This window comes from Lygodium microphyllum, chromosome 6 (assembly GCF_053477565.2).
Source record: "Lygodium microphyllum isolate KBCC chromosome 6, Lygodium_microphyllum_v1.1.10, whole genome shotgun sequence".
NCBI classification, from domain to species: Eukaryota; Viridiplantae; Streptophyta; class Polypodiopsida; order Schizaeales; family Lygodiaceae; genus Lygodium; species Lygodium microphyllum.
In genome coordinates, this window is record NC_141140.1 from 104953004 (window position 1) to 104971567 (window position 18564).

The 18564-nt window shown below is 39.4% G+C and overlaps 1 protein-coding gene across 4 annotated transcripts in view; it reads left to right on the top strand.

Moving 5' to 3' along the window:
• The window catches only part of LOC148034899 (U-box domain-containing protein 4-like), a 54103-nt gene extending 40115 nt beyond the window's left edge, over positions 1-13988 (top strand). For all 4 annotated transcript variants that reach the window (XM_087679847.1, XM_087679846.1, XM_087679849.1 and 1 more), the window contains 2 exons: positions 10924-12957; positions 13261-13988. In XM_087679847.1, the coding sequence (XP_087535973.1) occupies positions 10924-12957; positions 13261-13368 (2142 nt within the window). In that variant the 3' untranslated portion in view covers positions 13369-13988. The remainder of the gene's footprint in view (positions 1-10923; positions 12958-13260) is intronic.
• The last annotated feature ends 4576 nt before the right edge of the window (positions 13989-18564 follow it).

The following is an 18564-nucleotide window of genomic DNA, read 5'->3' on the forward strand; positions in this document are numbered from 1 at the left end:
TTATAGATGTGGAAGGGCGCCCCAAAAATTAGGGTTTCCACTAAACCCTTTCGAACCGCTCCTCGTTTTAGGGTTTCCACTGAACTCTCTCGAACCGCTCCCCGTTTTAGGGTTTGACTCTAAAAGAGCATTTTTAGTGTGTTCTGGGGGTGTTTAAGAGGCTAATCAGCAAGTAATGCATATTTTAGCTCAACAGCTCCTACATCTTGTATGAGTACGGTGAGATGTGTAATTGCTATTGCTGCAAACTATGGTTGGAAGGTAAATTAGTTGGACGTTGAGACAACATTCTTGAATGGGGATTTGCACGAGGATGTTCATGTGTTACAACCTCCAAGGTTTATGGTGAAGAGAAAAGAGTATATGGCATGCAAGCTAAACAAAACTCTTTATGGTCTCAAAATTGATGCATATTTGGCCAGCAAAGGGTTCAAAAACAGCCCAATTGCTCCCACTCTATACATTAAGAATGAAGGGGGAGACTTGCTGATTATCATTCTTTATGTAGATGACATGCTGCTCATTGGACCTTTAGAAGTAAAAATTCCAGATTTCAAAAATGAATTAAAATATGCATTTGTTATGTCAGATATGGACTGTCTACATTATTATTTGGGGATTCAATTCACCCAAAATCAGCATGGTATCATCATGCCATAGTCACCGTATGTGGATAAATTGTTACATAGGTTTAATATGCAAGATTGCAAACCTATGTGCACTTCTGTGGACCTAGGCTTAAAGCTGTCTATGCATGATGGTGAAGAGATGTCTGATGTTGCAATTTAGCTAGTGGGTTGTCTTATTTATCTTTGTAACACGCGCCCTGACATTCAATATGCAGTATCTCAGGTGAGCAGGTATATGCATAGTCCATGGACTATACATTGGCAAGCTGTTAAGTGGATCTTCAGATACTTGCAAGGTACTGAGTTACATGGATTATTATTTTGCTAGGGGGGAGACTTGCAATTCCAAGCTTATAGTGATTCGGATTGGATTGGTGGTACAGATACTAGGTAGTCTACTAGTGGACATTGTTTCTCTTTGGGTCATTCATGCATTTCATGGCTAAGCAAGAAATAGCCTACAGTGGCTACCTTGTCCTGTGAGACTGAGTACATGGCAGCCGTCACGGCAATAGTGGAATGTGTATGGTTGCGTAGATTGTTGGCTGATCTACATTTACCATTAGAGGGTTTTACATCCATTCTTTTTGACAATCAAAGTGCTATTGCAGTGGCACAAAATCTTGTGTTTCATGCTCACATGAAACATATTGAGGTGCATTACCATTATGTCAGAGAGAGATGCTATGTAGGAGAGATTAGCTTGATGTATGTTCCTACACACGAAAATGTTACAGATATTTTTACCAAGGCATTGCCTCGTGAGAAGTTTGAGGCTTTTCACAAGTCCTTAAACTTGCTATCCTTTGGTGATTGATCATTTCTATACTTTACTACATTGGCACCGCAGGGGGGTATTAGAAAGACAATGGCCAATGTTTGTCTTTAGTTCTTTTTCAGTTCTTAGTGTGAAGACAACTAAAGTTATAAGTTGTGTCACTGCTCTTAGAGTTAGAGTTAGAGTCAATTAATTCTAGTTAAGTTAGAGCTAGGTTTATCTTAGATCTATCTTGTACCTTTCATTCTCATTCTTTCAGTTCAGTAAGTACATTATACTCTTTTTCTTCAGTACACTCTCATTGTCTCTCTTTTCTCTCTTGCATAGCTGGCTATCATTTTCCAACAAGACTTGGGCCTTGGTATGACACTCCTCGTCCACATGGCCCAACCTCTAGCAGCATGTGTAAAACCTATTTTTCTTAGGAATTTGTTACCAAAGGGATTGTATTTCTTTGGTTCCGTCAGCGAAAGGTGGTGTCACGCTTATTTTATCTTGCCTTCTCATCTTGCGAGTTCTTGCGACTGTTGGTTTTTCCTCTCAAAGAAGAGGCAACCAACCCTTGCACCTTTGAATGGATGTGTGTGGAGGACTTCTTGTAGACTTGATTATGCAGCCTCTCATAACACAAGAATTGACAGTCAAACTTGTAGAAGGTTGGAAATCTAGCTAGTGAGATAATATATAAAATGGAAGCACTTGTTAGGTAACTTGTCAAAGAAGAATGTAACCTGATTGTCATCTGACTTCAAGAAGCCAATAGTGGCATACTTGGCTAGTAAATGTCGATACTCTACCAACCTGACTTTCAAATCATCCCCTTCCTTGATGGAAAAATTTTGAAGCTCAAAAGATTGATATGTTGAGTGCAATCTTGTGTCGGATAGCGGTCAATGAGATGACTCCAATGCTCAAATGCGAGGGGAAAGTGTTATAACTGAGAGTGAAATTCAAGAAGCAACCCTTGCATTACTTAACATTGGCTGTGGCATTGTAGGCTCTTCATTGACGGATGTGATTATGGTGAGCTAATTGAGGCTTTGTACCAACGACGAGGTTCCAAAGTCTATAAGATTCAAGCACTTGTTGCATGAAGTTTGACCACGTGGTGAAATTTGACATGTTAAAATGAGTCTTATCCGTGAAGGCATTCTTGGCCGTGGCAACAAGAGTGGTAGTGCTAGGAGATGGGGAAGGTGTGTAATGGAGGTAGGGTAGGGGAGCAGAGCATACTTAGGAAGGACTTCCAAAGTGCTCACTATGCATACAAGAAGTGTGTATAGCAGATTCAAATGTGGGCAAGGGTGGATTGGGTATGGGCATGGTAACTGCTGCTGTAGAGCCCATGGTGGAGGGATAGGGACATGGGGAGTAGAGGATGCAAAGCCCCCTGCATAGGGGTGACCCAAGCAATGTGGGACGATAGTCCATAAGCAGAGGATGGAGATTCGTGCGTCTGAAAGGTTGTATGGGGGGTTTGTGAGTGTCTGGGGGTAGTGAGGGGGATGCCCATCACAATTGTCTTAGAGTGAAAGGATGTGGTAAATTAGAGGTAGGTGAAAGGTACAATGTTAAAGGGTGGCATTCCCCTTAATGACACCAAGAGGTGGAGTGAATGGAGGGTAAGTAGATGGTGGGATGGAGAAAGAGAAAGTGTTAGGAGCGGAGATGGAAGATCCAACCCCTAGTGTGATTTGAGCGGAAGTGGAATGTAATCCAAGATTTTGGAATGAAGATGTGAGTAGATCAGAATGTGGAGAAGATCGTGGTGGGATTGGAGGGAGGCAAGAAGTGTGGTTTACTTGCTCAAATGAAACAGATGGTAGAGATATACTTGATGAACAGGTTGGTTCATTGGAAGGTTGCAATAAGGATTTTGCGGTTCCTAAGGGGGACCCCTGAGCTAGGTATTCATTATCCAATTGGCACTAGAGATTCAAACTTTGTTTTACAAGGCTTAACAAATTCAAATTGGGTTGGAGATGTTGATCACTGGCGGTCAACAATAGGATATTACTTCACTTTGGGTGGAGGTGCTATCTCTTGGAGTAGTAAGAAACAACCTATAGTTTTCCTATCATCGACAGAGGCAAAGTATAGAGCGGTGACTTCTACATGTGAGATTGTGTGGCTTTGGATGTTGTTAGGAGAGCTTGACTGTCCTCAAATAGGCCTTACTACACTTCATTGCGACAATGAGAGTTGCTTGGATGAGACTATTCATCTAGTGTATTGCAAGGTGGAGGTATAGTTGCTAGGAAATGCGTTTCGTATAGGTAGGCGATGTTAGAAATGTCCATGCATTTCTGAAACATAGGACACGGGTGAATTAAATTTTTGGTCCATGAAGATTACAGTTGGCCTAGTTTTGCACATGGGATTGAATTGTCCTTTTCTGCCTAGTCAAAGGGGGCCTATAGAGAGAGGGATTCAAAGTTTGAACATGTTTAATAGCAACTTTTATGACTCATGTAGCATGCCACATGGTGGATGGATTCATTTTGAAGTCCTATAGAGGCGTGGATTGTTATTGATTGATTGCAATTTGTATGCTTAAGCAATTTTTAGTCTATGGCATTATGCTTCTTTTATATTTATGAAATTTGAATGATGAATCGTGAAATATGGTTTGCTATGTATGTAAATTGTTGGTCTACTAATTGTTCACTTAGATTTTGTATACAATGTTGAATCATGTGCAATATGTGCTTTGTTGTGGCCCATGGAACTTAAATGTATATTTATATGTATAAATAATTTTAATAATTTTTATCTCGATTCTCGAATGAAACCCATTTCACACGTTTTAGGAAACCCTTGTGAAACCTTGGAAATCCGTTTCATACCTCCAGTTTATGAAACCCATGGCAACTATGGACGGAGGATAACTTGGCAGTTTTGTTTACGAAGGCTCTTCCTCAGGCTGTTCTTCGACAGCACTCCAGATCCTTGAGCCTTATACCATGTCCAAGATCTGAGGGGGTGTGTTAGACATTCAGTCATCCCCTAGATGGGCACAGGTAGTGTACTACTGTACAGTCAGTACTCTCCGGCACAATTACACATTTCTCGGATATAGGTTGGACAGTTCCATGCAGTCATTAGCTGGTTTCCAGCGTTTTCAGGGAGTTGGGCAGGCTAGACAGGCTGCGTAGGATGCCATGTGGCATGTGCATTATTTGCGTAACATTTATTATTATTATTATTATTATTTTATTGCTGCGATTTGATTTATGTAGTAGTTGGCTATTATCAACAAGCAGATCTGATCAGTTTTTCCCTATTTTTTTGGCCTATTTATAGGCTGGCCAGCCCTAGTCATTTTCACTTGTTTTTCAGGTGGAGAGAGAGATCTTTTGGCGGAGATACACTCAACAGCCCATTGTACATATCTGCCTTCTTCATTTCAGTGTTCATTCAGTGAAGATTTTTTCGTTCTACTATCGCTTTCTCTCTTCCTTTTCTCTCCATGTTCATTTTTTTAAGTCCGGTCATATGCTTCCGAATTTGCTGCACTCTGATCCATATTGAAAGTTGTGAGTACTAGAATGAATGAATAAAAGAACAATAGATCTAAAGTAAGTTAGAGCTATCTCTAACTCAACTAGAGTAGAACAAACTCTAGAGATAGTGACACAACTTACTAATGTAGTTATGTCCACACAACACACTTAAACATTGGGCACTATTCAGAATTGACAAATTCTAATACCCCTTTGGGCACTACCCAGAATTGACAAATTCTAACATCCCTTTGTAGTGCCAATGTGATGATGTTCAATGAGTGAATCAATCACCAAAAGGTGTTAAGTTCAAGGAATTCAAAATTCCTTAGACTTTCGTTGTGATTGTGCCTCCTTGCATGTGATCTCTCTTTGACATAGTGATAGTGTATCTCAATGTGTTTTATATGAGTGTCACATTGGATTTTGTGCTATTGCATTAGGACTTTGACTATCAAAAAAAAAAGGAGAGTGTGCCTCCAAATGGACATGAAGCTCAACCTCTCATTTGACTCTTGCTGTGAAAGTTGCCCTGTACTGAGCTTCAGAAGATAAGGTAGCCACAGTAGGCTGCTTCTTTCTTAGCCAAGAAATGCACGATTGACCTAGAAAGAAACAATGTCCACTAGTAGACTGCCTTGTATTGTGATCACCAGCCCAATGTAAATCATTGCAAGCATGCATTTGTAAGTCTCCCCCCTTGGGACATAGCAAACCATATGATTGCATTCCTTGCAAATAATGAAAGATGCGCTTAACAACTTGCCAACGTAATATCCTTGGATTGTGCATGTATCTGCTCACCTATGGCTCTTCATATTGTATGTTAGGACAAGTGTTATGCTTACCTACGATTCTCTGTACTGTTTGTAGGACAAGTGTTATACAAATAGATGACGAAGCCAATAGTTTGACTGTAAATAGCAACCTTTGATAGATCACTACCATCATGCATTGAAAGCTTCAGCCTTGTTTCCATAGGTGTGCTCGTAGGTTTACAATCTTGCATGTTAAACCATACTAGTGACTTCTAAACATACTATGACTGAGGCATAACAATTCGATGTTGATTTTGGGTGAATTGAATTCTCAAAAACTATTGAAGCAGCCTTATATCTGCACTTCAAAGGTAGACATCAGCCTTGAAAATTGCAATTTTTCTCTCATTTAGTCCAATGAGTAGCATATCATCTACGTAAAGATGATGATTATCGAATCCCCCCCTTTCTTCTTGACATAGAGGGTGGGTTCAATTGGGTATGTTTTGGAAACCTTGTGCATTCAAAAACTCATTTATCTTGGAGTCCCAAGCACATGTAGCCTGTTATAAGTCATACAAAGCTTTATAGGGACTGTTTTGGCTGTATGTACAGCAGCCCTTTATTGCACAATTGCCTCATCCATTAGTGTAAGAGAAATCGGATTAGTTGGGGGACTGATTTAGGGCAGGTGATGTAGGTGCAGCATGCTGTAATTGCTTATTTTTTGCATGATAATCAGCCTTGAACCAATAGCATATGGAAGGAGACCCTCAAATACATCCAAAGAGTCTGATGTGGTTGGCATTTCAAATTGAGCATTGCATATGTACCAAATTACTTATGAAAACTTTGCCTATGGAAGGGTTTTACAATCAATATCCTTTGCTTGCCATGTTATACCCAAGAAGATATTTGTAATCCATACTGGGCGTCTTGCCATACAATGCCTCATACAATGTAATTGTCTTCAAGGCTTTTTGTAGGAGCACAATTCTAAATATGATTTGTATACATAAGGTCTTCAAGCCAAAATCTATCAGGTAGCCCTTTGCTCTTCAACATACATCTCTTCATTTCGAGAAGAGTGTGGTTCTTGCATTTAGATACTCCATTTTGTTAAGGAGTCATCCTCAGTGTAGAATGATGTGCAATGCCATGGTCCAACAAATAAGCGTCAAAGGATTTAGACATGTACTTCCCCCCTCTATGTGTATGAAGGGTTTGCACTTTGAAACTAGTTTCAGTCTCCAATTTGGCAATCAAGTGTTTGAAATGCATAAACACATCTAATTTGGCCTTTAAGCCATACACTGAAGTGTACCTAGAGTGTTATCTATAAATGTGACAATATAAATGACCCCCAAGAGCACAGGTCCATATGGGACTATATACATCATTGTGTATAAGCTGTAATTTTCGAACAGGACACATTGTACTATCTCTCCTATTTTGTCAAGGATGCAAGCCTCACAAGCATGGGGAGGTGGAGTATCCAAATTAGGCAAAAGTATCAACTATCTAATAGCTTTGAAGAGTCGTATAGCAACTGAAAATGCACTGTTTGATCTCTTCACATAATCATCCAATTTCCAAAAGAAAGAGTCCTTTGTACAAAGTGCCAAAAAGCTTCAATGCATAATCATGTTTTTTGTCATGCACAATGCACTTGTCACCCTCAAAGATGAACTTGAAATCCACTTCTCTTGGAAGTAGACATTGAAAGTGTTAGCAGTCATGTTTGTCATGATTCATCTCTTGCATGTGAGCCTTAGTTTGAGTCAGACGGGGACATTAGGAGCTTAGACATGTCTGTTATGTGCTTTGATGGAGGAGGCAACTTATTCTAGAGCATGAATTTCTTTTTCCATTCGAGTTTTGTGTGCATTTCTTGCATTTCCAGTCAGTTTTCAGCCCTTGCTAGGATGCCATGTCATCATTTTCTGGAATTTTCTGGGCAATCAGACTGCATTTATTGCAGCCCTACCATATTGTTTAGTAGGTGGGCCAGATTTTGGGCTATTTAATGGCAGGTCGACCAGATTTGGTGGCATTCAACTATTTATAGTTGATGCTCCTCACTTGGCACTATCATCTTCTTGTGTTCCTTGGTAGGTGCTTTGTTGGTTGCTGTAGTCTTCTCCGTCTCCGGCATGGACAGCAGACTGGATATTCTCCATCTCTGTCACCATCACCATCTCTATCACTATCGGTGCGGCTGCCATTATTTCAGCCTGATCCGGTACCCTCACTAATGCCTCGGGTTGTGTGCAAGGATTGATCAGTCCACTTGTTTGTTTTCAGTATTCTTTTTAGTCAGTGCAGATTGCTTTTCTTCATCTCTTGCTATCTCTTTCTTTCTCTCCATGTTTGTGGTATCTCTTCTATTGCGTACTCTCACAAAAAACACATACAAAATATTTGAGTGTCGGAAATTTGTGCCATTTGTTGTTATAATTAACACCTCACCAATATCACAAACTGCATGAGAAGTGTTGGCACAAGACCACTGCTTGCTAGAAGGGGTTGAAGGCATAGAAGAAAACAAACTTTTTAGAAATGATATGACATGATGCTTCACTATCAAGATATTAAGTATATTGTGTCTTTGATGCATTAAAGGGTGACCCATCCACAAAAGAATCATAACTGCATGCAAGAAAAGCATAGTCCTTCTCCATGAGGCTGGGTGAAAAATCACTATTGGTCATGGAAGTGGTGGATGTTTGTTGGACAGCTATACTAGGGTTTTTCTTCTCTTTTGCAAGCTTTTTTTTGCAATCATCAATGTAAGGACTCGGATTTTTGCAATAGTGTCAATTATCTCTTTTCTTTCACTTATTTGCATCATTGCTGCCCTTGTTTAACGGCTGCCCAACATCAGCTTTGGTGTGATTTGCATTTTGCTTTCCTTTCCCTTTGCCTTTGTACCTAGAAAGCACGTTTTAGTTATTTGAATGTAGGGCCATATTCTTCGGAATTTGCTCCAGTTGAAGCAAGAGGTTGGTCAACTCCATGGATATAAGAGGCTCAGCTACACCCCTCAATGACAAATTCAATAAAATGTGGACTATCAAGGTATGCCTCTAGAAGAGAGTTCAAGGTGATTTACCATCTCACCATCTTTAATCACCTCATCAAGGTTGAGTAGCTGCTTAAGCAAATCTTGAATGACCCTCATGCATGTGAGCATTGGCCAACTCTCTTGGCAAGAAATAAATGTGGGCCTTATTCCTACGTGCAAAAATTTGCTTCAGGGCAACTTAAGTTGCACGTGAGGTTTTGCAAGGTAGGATGTGAGCTATGATAGCTCTTTTCAATGGTAGATCTTTCAAGCACAAAGCTTGTGTATTGCGAGAATCCCATCTCTTCTGGTTGGGTGTAGAGCAAGTTGTTCTCTCCATCTCCCTTGTGGGGGGAGGTGTGTTAGGAGCAATCGCTACGGATCAAACTTTATCATCCATGATAGAATCCTAGAGATTCTTGGCCACAAGGAGGTTCCGAATCATGGAACTCTAGAGGCAATAATTTATACCATCCAATTTGTCCTCACTATTGAGGATGCCAAGGACATCATTGCTGTTTTATGCCATTGCTGAATAAAAAACTGAACACTTGCTGTACCAAAACTGTCAAGTCCTGAATCACTGTTGTGTAGCCAAACAATGGCTGTCATTGCATTGATTTCCGTGCCCAAATTGATCAAATGAGCAATTTAATGTTGTGCCACCACTTGTAGTGTGCCTTTGAAGGCAGGAGAGCAAAAAGCCCCAAATGTTTTTGCCTGAATTTGGAGAAATTGCAGAAATTTAGAATTAATTACAGCTGATTATCAATGTTGGCGACGAAGCCTGAAATTTTAGCACAAATCGGAGTCAATTATAGCAAAACCCCCAAAATTCTTGTGCAAATGTAGATGAGATTGCACGAGGTCAAGGATTTTGGTGATGATGTGCGCAAAGGACCTTGAGTCGGGCAAAAGCCCCAAATTTTCGAGTCCTCAGGATGTGTGCAGAGATTCTGAATGTGTTAAAGATGTGGTGGACTGTCTTGAAATCGGCTGAGCATGACAGACAAACCTTCCATGGCATTGGACAGTGACAAGTGCAAGATTGGCGGTGGTGGTCAGACCCTGGGTGGCGGTGGTCAAACCCTGTACAGTGCAGGATTGGCACATTTGCAGCTGGCAGGCGGCTGCACAGGTGGCAAACTGGTGGTGTCACTCTCAGAGTGGTGGTGCTGCATAGGTAGCAGAGGCAGCATGAACAGAGCTGGCAGTGGTGGGCAGAGCAGACGCCAGGTGGTGCAGTAGTCAGAGGTGACACTGGCTGCAGAGTTGCTGCAGCAGGCAGCTTGCAGGTGACAACAGGTAGAGCAGGTGGGTGGCTGCAACGGGCAGCAGGTGGTGCTTTCAAGGCAGCTGGCAGGTGGATGGCGATAGAGGTGTCACTGGGCGGCAGAGACCTGGCAGTAGTGGTGGCAGAACTCGCGGGGCAGAATGTTCTTCAGCAGCTCCTCCTCCTCCTCCTCAACTGGCAGTTCCTCCTCCAAAAACCGGCAGTTCCTCCTCCCTTGTTGGCTGAGCAGGCCGAGGGGAGCTGGCAGCAATACGGACCTCTGGCGGGTGGCACTGGATGTGCGGTGATGAGACGGAACCTGCATGTGAAGCTTTGATACCAATTGTTGGATATGGAGGGGAAAGAGAGTCAGTCAACACAAGACAGAGACAGTGTGCAATAGTGGGCAATAGTTCCACACTCAAAGTTGCGTAAGTACTGGAATGAATGAATGAATATACAATAGGTCTAAAGTAAGTCAGACCTTTCCTTAACTCAACTAGAGTCAAGCGAACTCTAGAGATAGTGACACAACTTACTAACTTAGTTGTGTCCACACCACTCTTAAACCTTGGGCACTGCCCAGAATTGACAAATTCTAACATTCTTTTGTGCATGGCTTGTTTTCTTTAATCATACTTTGTGCATCTGCAGACCAGAATTGCTTTGTTCTGACCTTGCGAGGTTAGGCTCTTATTTGAACGAGTTGCTAATTCGGTACATCTTTCCAGTCATACAATGATGGAATCTTACATAAGAAAAGTTATAAAGTTTCTGCTAAAAACCACAGATTCTAATTCCCTTTTTCATGGTCAGTGGGCTTGGTTTTTGTTGTGTATTGTTTAGTCATAAAGTTTTAGCTTGTTTGCTCCCTTGTACATGACTTAGCAATCATTGTAAGACTGATTTATTTGGCAGGTGGAGAAATGTATCTTGGAACTGCATGAAACAACATACAAGCAAGAAACAGAAGTAGATTTGTCGAAAGACATTGAGGCTGTCTTGAAAGAGCTGAAAGAAGGGAAGAAAATTGGCCACGAGAGGTTGGCTGATTTGTCATTGAAGTTTAATTTAAGGTTGAACCAAGAAATTCTGAGAGAAGCTTCACTTCTTGAAAAGGAAAGAGAAAATGCCAGAATGGAAAGGGATAAAGTTGAGGAAGATTTCATAAACCAACTGCTTGTCCTCGTAACAAAAATGGGGGATGACTTAGCTGAACAAAAGCAGGCACAATTGGAATTCGGGGGAATACCAGTGCCTGCAGATTTTCGTTGTCCATTATCCCTGGAGTTGATGTCAGATCCCGTAATAGTTGCTTCTGGGCAGACATATGAAAGAAGTTACATCCAGAAATGGCTTGATCAAGGCAATACAACTTGTCCTAAGACTAGGCAGACTTTAAACCACACAAATCTTATCCCTAACTACACTGTAAAAGCTCTCATTGCAAATTGGTGCGAGGCAAATTCTGTGCCCTTTCCTGAACCTATCAAAGTACAGAGTGTTAATGGACAGTCAGTTGCAACCCCAACTTCTTCTGCTGTAAAATCCAGACCAACTGACAATGGGCAAATGCTGGAGCACGGAGCTAGAGATACACATGTTACATTTATTCCAGGATCCAGACCATCTGAAAGGACCCTTGGTAGCAATCTTCTCAGATTCCTTGATGAACGTGAAGCAGTCCTGGGAAGAGCTGGATCCAGTGGAGAAGGGCATGCAGTCAATCAGAGCAGTTCTAGAGCTATTTCTGGTGGAAATATAAATGGGAAGCTCTTGGCATCAATCCCTAGAAAAGAGGAACCTAATGCAGAACTTCTACGAGCTCATAGTGGAAATACCTCCAGTTCTTCCAGTGCAGATGATGCTTTGTTTAGTGCAGCATTTGATGACAGCAATGTGGAGGCAGCCCAAAAGCCGATCTATTCATCCTCATCCAGCAGTACTTCTGGGGGTGACTCAGGGCATCCTGCACTATCGACGTTTCGGACCCCAGACCAAGTAGTGCATGGATCTATAGCCCCAGTTAACATTGATAGAGTTGTACTTGCCAGTCCAAGAAGAGACAGAAGCAGTGATTTTAGTGGTTCAACCATATCATCACCCTCGAACTCAAGGACTCTTGAGATTGGTGAAAATGATACGCAAGCAAACATATCTCAGTTAGTTGAGGATCTTCAGTCTAGCTGTGCAGATATAAAGAGGAATGCAGCAACATCACTGAGATTATTGTCAAAGCATAGTATGGATAACCGAATACACATTGCTAACTGTGGTGCAATCAGGCCTTTAGTCAGCCTGCTTAACTCCACAGACACACAGACCCAGGAGAATGCTGTAACAGCTCTGCTAAATTTGTCCATCAATGATAGCAATAAGAATGAGATTGCTGCAGCTAATGCTATTGTGCCCCTTGTAAATGTGCTCAAAGAGGGGAGTGCCGAGGCAAAAGAAAATTCGGCAGCCACTCTTTTTAGCTTATCAGTTATGGATGAGAATAAGATTGCAATTGGGCAGTCAGGTGCAATTCCACCGCTAGTGGATCTTCTTATGTATGGCAGACCCCGAGGCAAGAAAGATGCTGCAACCGCTCTCTTTAATTTGTCAATACATCATGAAAACAAAGCAAAAATTGTGGCTGCTGGAGCAGTCAGGCCATTGGTGGAGCTGATGGCTGATCCTGCTGCTGGAATGGTAGATAAAGCAGTTGCGGTGTTGGGTAATCTAGCAACTATTCCTGAGGGAAGGGGTGCCATTGGTGAACAGGGTGGGATTCCTGCATTGGTAGAAGTGGTAGAACTGGGTTCACAGAGAGGAAAAGAGAATGCAGCAGCTGCATTACTTCAGCTGTGCACGAATAATCACAGGTTTAGAGCTATGGTGCTACAAGAAGGGGCCATACCGCCTCTGGTTGCACTATCACAGTCTGGTACACCACGGGCAAAGGAGAAGGTAAAATACTGCATCACTTGCTGGTGCCATCTCATTGCCACAACAATTACACCATATGTTGATGTTTATTTTATCTCTAATTGTGTATCTTGGTCTTCCTCTTAAGGTGCCTCGATCCTTAAATTATGAACTAGAAGGAAAGTGTACCACAATAAATTTTATATTTAGTGTTTTTACACTGATTAGTTCAGCGCAAAGTTTTCAAGTTTTTGACATTGAAGGAAGCATTTCGTCTTGGAATATAGTTTCCATTGTTGATGACTTCTGCAATCTAAAATGTTTGTTGTTGTCTATCTGCTACAGGCCTCAGCTCTCCTTCGCCATTTCAGAGAGCAGCGCCAGGCTGTACTAGGGAGAGGTGGCCCTGAAAGGCATATGGATCACCGGCAGTTTGCTAGACCTTATGGGTAATAGGGATTCCTGATCAGCTCCACAGTAAATAAGAGTAACGTGATGTAAGTTATGGATTATATCTCACGGTAATGTGGGCAAGCTGGTTGCAGGAAACTGCAGGGGTAAGCTTATTTATCCTTGAGATACTTGCAGGGCATTTTATCTGTTCTAAGAGGGCATTGTTTGCCAGTGCTGAAGTCTCAGTGTGGATAATGAAAGTGAGCGAGGAAACATGTTCCCAAGGTTGAGTGCTGCATTGTATCATTAGATTTTGGCCATTAACTTAGTGTAAAAGCCCATTTTGTATCTGTTGCTGCACAAAGTTGTTCTGGCAAAAATGTGGCAGCATAGCTTGTATTGTAACGAGCTTCAACATTGGCTTTGAGTTTACCAAATTTACTCATGTATTCCATGCAATTATGTAGTATTTTACTAGTCAAGCTTTAGTGTGGGTTTCCCCCGTGTGTGCATGTAACTGCCACAGGCACACACTCATCAGCTTTCAGACAGCAAAGAGGAATTTTCATGTACAGCAATGTCATCATGTCATTTGCCATCATCATCATCAAGTATCTGTGCAGAGTCTGCTTACTCTTCCATTCTCACACAGGTGTAATAAAGACGTCTTTACTGTGTTCCTTGAGCTTTAGAAAAATTTGAGGAGTCTGTGCAGCTAGTCTTCTTTGCTTAGTTGACTGACGCCATAAAATCCTTTCCAAATTGTGGTAGGAGATGCATCACCAAATTCTTTTCCAGCTGCAATTCAGTAGGAGACACCTCAACATATCTTGCTTTCTCTAAATGCATTTGAATTGAATGTACTATGGGGATATGTTTAAGATACTGAATGCAGAGGGTTGCATGTGTAGGACCTTTTGTAAAGTTGCATTCTTATAGAAGGTCAACTTATCCAACATTGTCGCTGTAGTTACATCTATACCCTATCTCTTTCCAAGGTAAGTTGCGGCTCTCACGTTTGCTTAGCATTCATGTGAGATTATACATCTTTAATATACTTGGCGCTCATGAGAAAGAAGATAAATTTATATTAATGTCTACAAGTAGCCAAATCAACTTCACTATCAATCTTTTCTAGCTCCATGTAGAGTTCTCTAAAGATGGCATCCTAATGTACTTTTATCTTTCTATTTACACATTTAAGTGTAGCCTTTGTTAACTTGAACTAGTTTACATTTACTTGAAAATCAAAGTTGAGATATATAAATAACAAGATGAGTTAAAAATTTATATTCTTGAATTTGGAATAAGGATAGACTCAAGTTCAAAATTATATATTGTGTCATTGGTATATCATGTATGTTCTTAAATATAAGCAAGTTAGAATGATAATATATAAGTTGTTTAATTGCTAAGTGTTAAGTTTATTTGTAATCTTTGATAATGACAATACATAAGTTGTTTAATTGCTTAGTATTAAGTTTATTTGTAATCTTTGATGAATAAAATAATAGATTTATCAATTTTTTTCATATACATTATATGAACAATCGTATTCAAGTTAATAAAGTGATTTTAATTTACTAAAAGTAAAAAGTAATAAAAAAGCTAAAAATCTTTATTAAAAGTATAATGATAAGATTTAAATTTTAAATTCATGAGCCAACACTCTTAAAGTTGTTTTTTACACGTTGGATATTTGATATCTAAATGACTCACTTGAATAGTGATTTAATCAAAGATGTTTAATCATTCAATGTTAGTTAATGTTATTTTTCTTTGGTTTGCATAGTCTATTAGGTTCTTGTCGAGTAATGGATCATGCACATTCTCACACAAAGCCTTTAGGAGATGAGCATCTTGATTTGAGATTGGTTTTTGGTTTATGAAAATAGAAGAGCTTTTATAAGCGTGATGCAAGAGAGCTATTAGGTTGTGGATATGTCGATTTATCCATTTTTTTCTCTTTTCAACAAGGTAGTGAATGTATTATATATCAGTATTATTCAAAATATCAATTGTGTCACTATTTATGAAATAGACTAATATGCATGAAATTAGTGAGATTGATTTTACATTTAAGAAGATAGAATTTGTATTAAAAAATTAGAGTTACAAATTTTATTATCAAGGAATCTCGATATAAAAAACAGTGGATGTTTTAATCTTTACTAGGGTTTTTCATGAAATAAGTGAGGTCTAGAGGTGCATTCTTTATATTTATTATGTAAAGAATCTTTTATAAGGGTGTGATTATAATGACTATAAATTGTATCTCCGTTTAAAATTATCATTTGACAGCCATTGAATGACTTTATTTTTCATGTTTACTATAGGTTTTTTATCCATCTATACTTTAAATCTTCTTAGATATCACACTTTTACAACTTACTTTGTACGTTTTAGAGTTACTCAAGGAGTAGCCATATAACGACAAAGTGAGTTTTTGATGGCCTTTTTAATTTCATGTTACTCATGTAAAAACAACAAATACTTAGATTTTTTGTAATAAAATTGATGATTGTATTTATATTGTCTACGTCCTCTATGAGAAGATAAAGGCAATGCATAGCATAAGGTGTTTATACTATAGAAATGAATTCTTGCTAAATTAATCGTCTCATCCTTTGATAATTTGAAGCATTGTTAGTGATGACTTAGGCAATATTATATGGTCTTATCTACATACATATAGAACATAATATGGCTTAGAGGTGGGTAATTGGGTAATGTAGGTGGAGATGGATGTAGAGAGATGGAGATATTTGAGATTTAAGAAGCAAAAAAGTTTGAAATATGATAAAACATAAAGCATAGAAAATAATATTTAAGAAGTATAAAATATGAAAGATAATTAATAAAACATAAAATATTTGAGAATGTAAACTCACCTCTATAATGGCTTATTGGATATGCTTATAGTTGAATTGACTAGACGTCTTATTTTTCTTCTCATAGACGTAGGTGCAAAGAGAGCAAGAGACAAGTATATTAACGATATCTATTTTCTTTTGATCACCAACCATTGGAGAGAATGGAGCACTCATACTTCAGCTAATTAGCTCGAACGGGCTCGAGGGACTTGTGGATCCCCTCTCTTCTTGTCTAGGTTCATTTGTATGCATCTCGTTGTAGGTAAAACCATATCATCTGTTACATGGACCCATGGCAACGATAGCCTTCACTATTTTTCTCCACCTATCCACTCTTAGAATGTGAAAAGAAAGATTACACTCGATGATGCCTTCTGCAATCTCGATTTACACATTCCTTTGTCACTCTCGAATAGGAATGAGAGTGGGCTCGAAATACATCTTGTTGTCTCAATAAGTGTGGCTCATCTCTTGAGCCTCTTGGATCCACGATGTTGGAGGGATTTTAGTTGAAAGGTCGTATCCACCGGGAATTAGAGAGGAGGAAGTAGAGAATAAGAGATAAAAGAGAAGAAAAAGAGTAAGCAAGGGATTCAAATTTGCAAAAGCCTTTACACAATATAAAAACAAAGCTCAATAATTTGAAACACTATGTATTGATAGAACTTGAGAGGATAAACAAAGTCCTTGTACGAGACTACTCAGAATTAATCTCCAAGCATTAGATCTCGTAGAGCTTCTTACAAGATAAAAAATAAATACTAAATATCAACTTTTTCTTTACTATTGAGACAACAAATTCAATGGTTCTGTTGGCTCCGAAAGGGGGGTAAAATTGTAGGACATCTAGTTAGAATTTTCCTAGATCATTCTTTTTTCTTATTCTAATCCAAAGTGTTATTTGCTGCCTGAAAATTGCGATTGCGCACCACACGAATTTAGAAGCCTCTTCTTTTTTCATGAGATCTCTCAAACTACTTGAAAAGCAGCTTGCTTTTTGGATGTCGTCTTATTTTAGAAGTTTTTTACACATTTTTAGAATATTTATAAGAAATAATATTCAAAATATCAAAATAAACAAAATTTCCAAAAATCTCGTATTGTTGAACTATCTATACTATAGATATTGACACTAATGACTAATATTGCATTGACTCTCTAGATCAATAAGAAAGTCATATGATGATGCACTTTAGGATTTTTCACACTGTGTTCACATAGCGGCAAGACATCCACCTCCTTTGAACTTGCACATCCTTCGATATGTGCCATCGATGCATCACTTGGGTTAAACATCCACAACATCAACTTGTTGCTCATCATGCACATAATAAGGTATCCCCCTGGATCATCGATCAAAATACTCATCATCTATACAACTCTTGAGCCGGACCTAGTATCCTCTCTAGGGTCATAAGGCCTTGGATGCGTATCAGACACCCATCAACAAATACATATCAACATGCCTGCTCTTTCGAAGTCTAGGGCATGGAAATGTGCTTATATTGATAATTATGTACCACATCAAATATAAATTGAGCCTCACTTGCATCCAACACATGCTAATTATTATGAAAAATAGTGAAGCAGTCCATATATTGAAGTATCTTTGAATGGCATGTCAAAGCCTTTGATAAAGCATCTAAAATATTTTTCAAGTGTGGAGCATCATATACAGGATCCTGTATCTTCATAGCCTCCAGTTCATGAATTGTCTCAAAGACAATAACTATATCTTTGTAAATCATGTACATCCAGTAAGTCATCAATCTCCCTTTGAGTCTGTGCATTAAGTAAAACATGAGCTTTGTCAACCTCTTCAGATGCATTAAGAAAATCTACATATGCAATGACTGACTCTTTCACTATAGGATATTCCAAGGCATCTGTGGCTATCTCAATATTAGACTGCATCTTATATCCCGGGTGTTTGCCCTCTTGCTTGCTATTCTGTTTTTGCTCATACCCAACCTCTTCCATAACATGCTTGGGAGGTGGTTTATTTGTAGCTTTATGTTGATCTACACTTCTTCTTGTCACTCTCTTAGGTGTCCCTGCATTATCTTCATCTCTCTTTCGTTTCTCTTTCACGAGTGCATCCGTGTTTTGTATCTTTGCTAAATATGCATGCACTAAATATGCATCTATTGGTGACTCTTAGCCAGTTATATCACGAATGTCTTACCCTGCATGATACATTTCACTATTGGTAACTTTCCTCTTTTTAGCTACATGCAAAGCATGTCTCCATATTGTAGCCTTTGGACACTTGGGCATGCATTCTATCCAATTGTAGGCTAAAAGTAGCAGCATGTACAATCGCATAAGCATTTTGGACATCCAAGTCTTTCAACAACTTTTGCATACCTCTCTTTCCAAAATT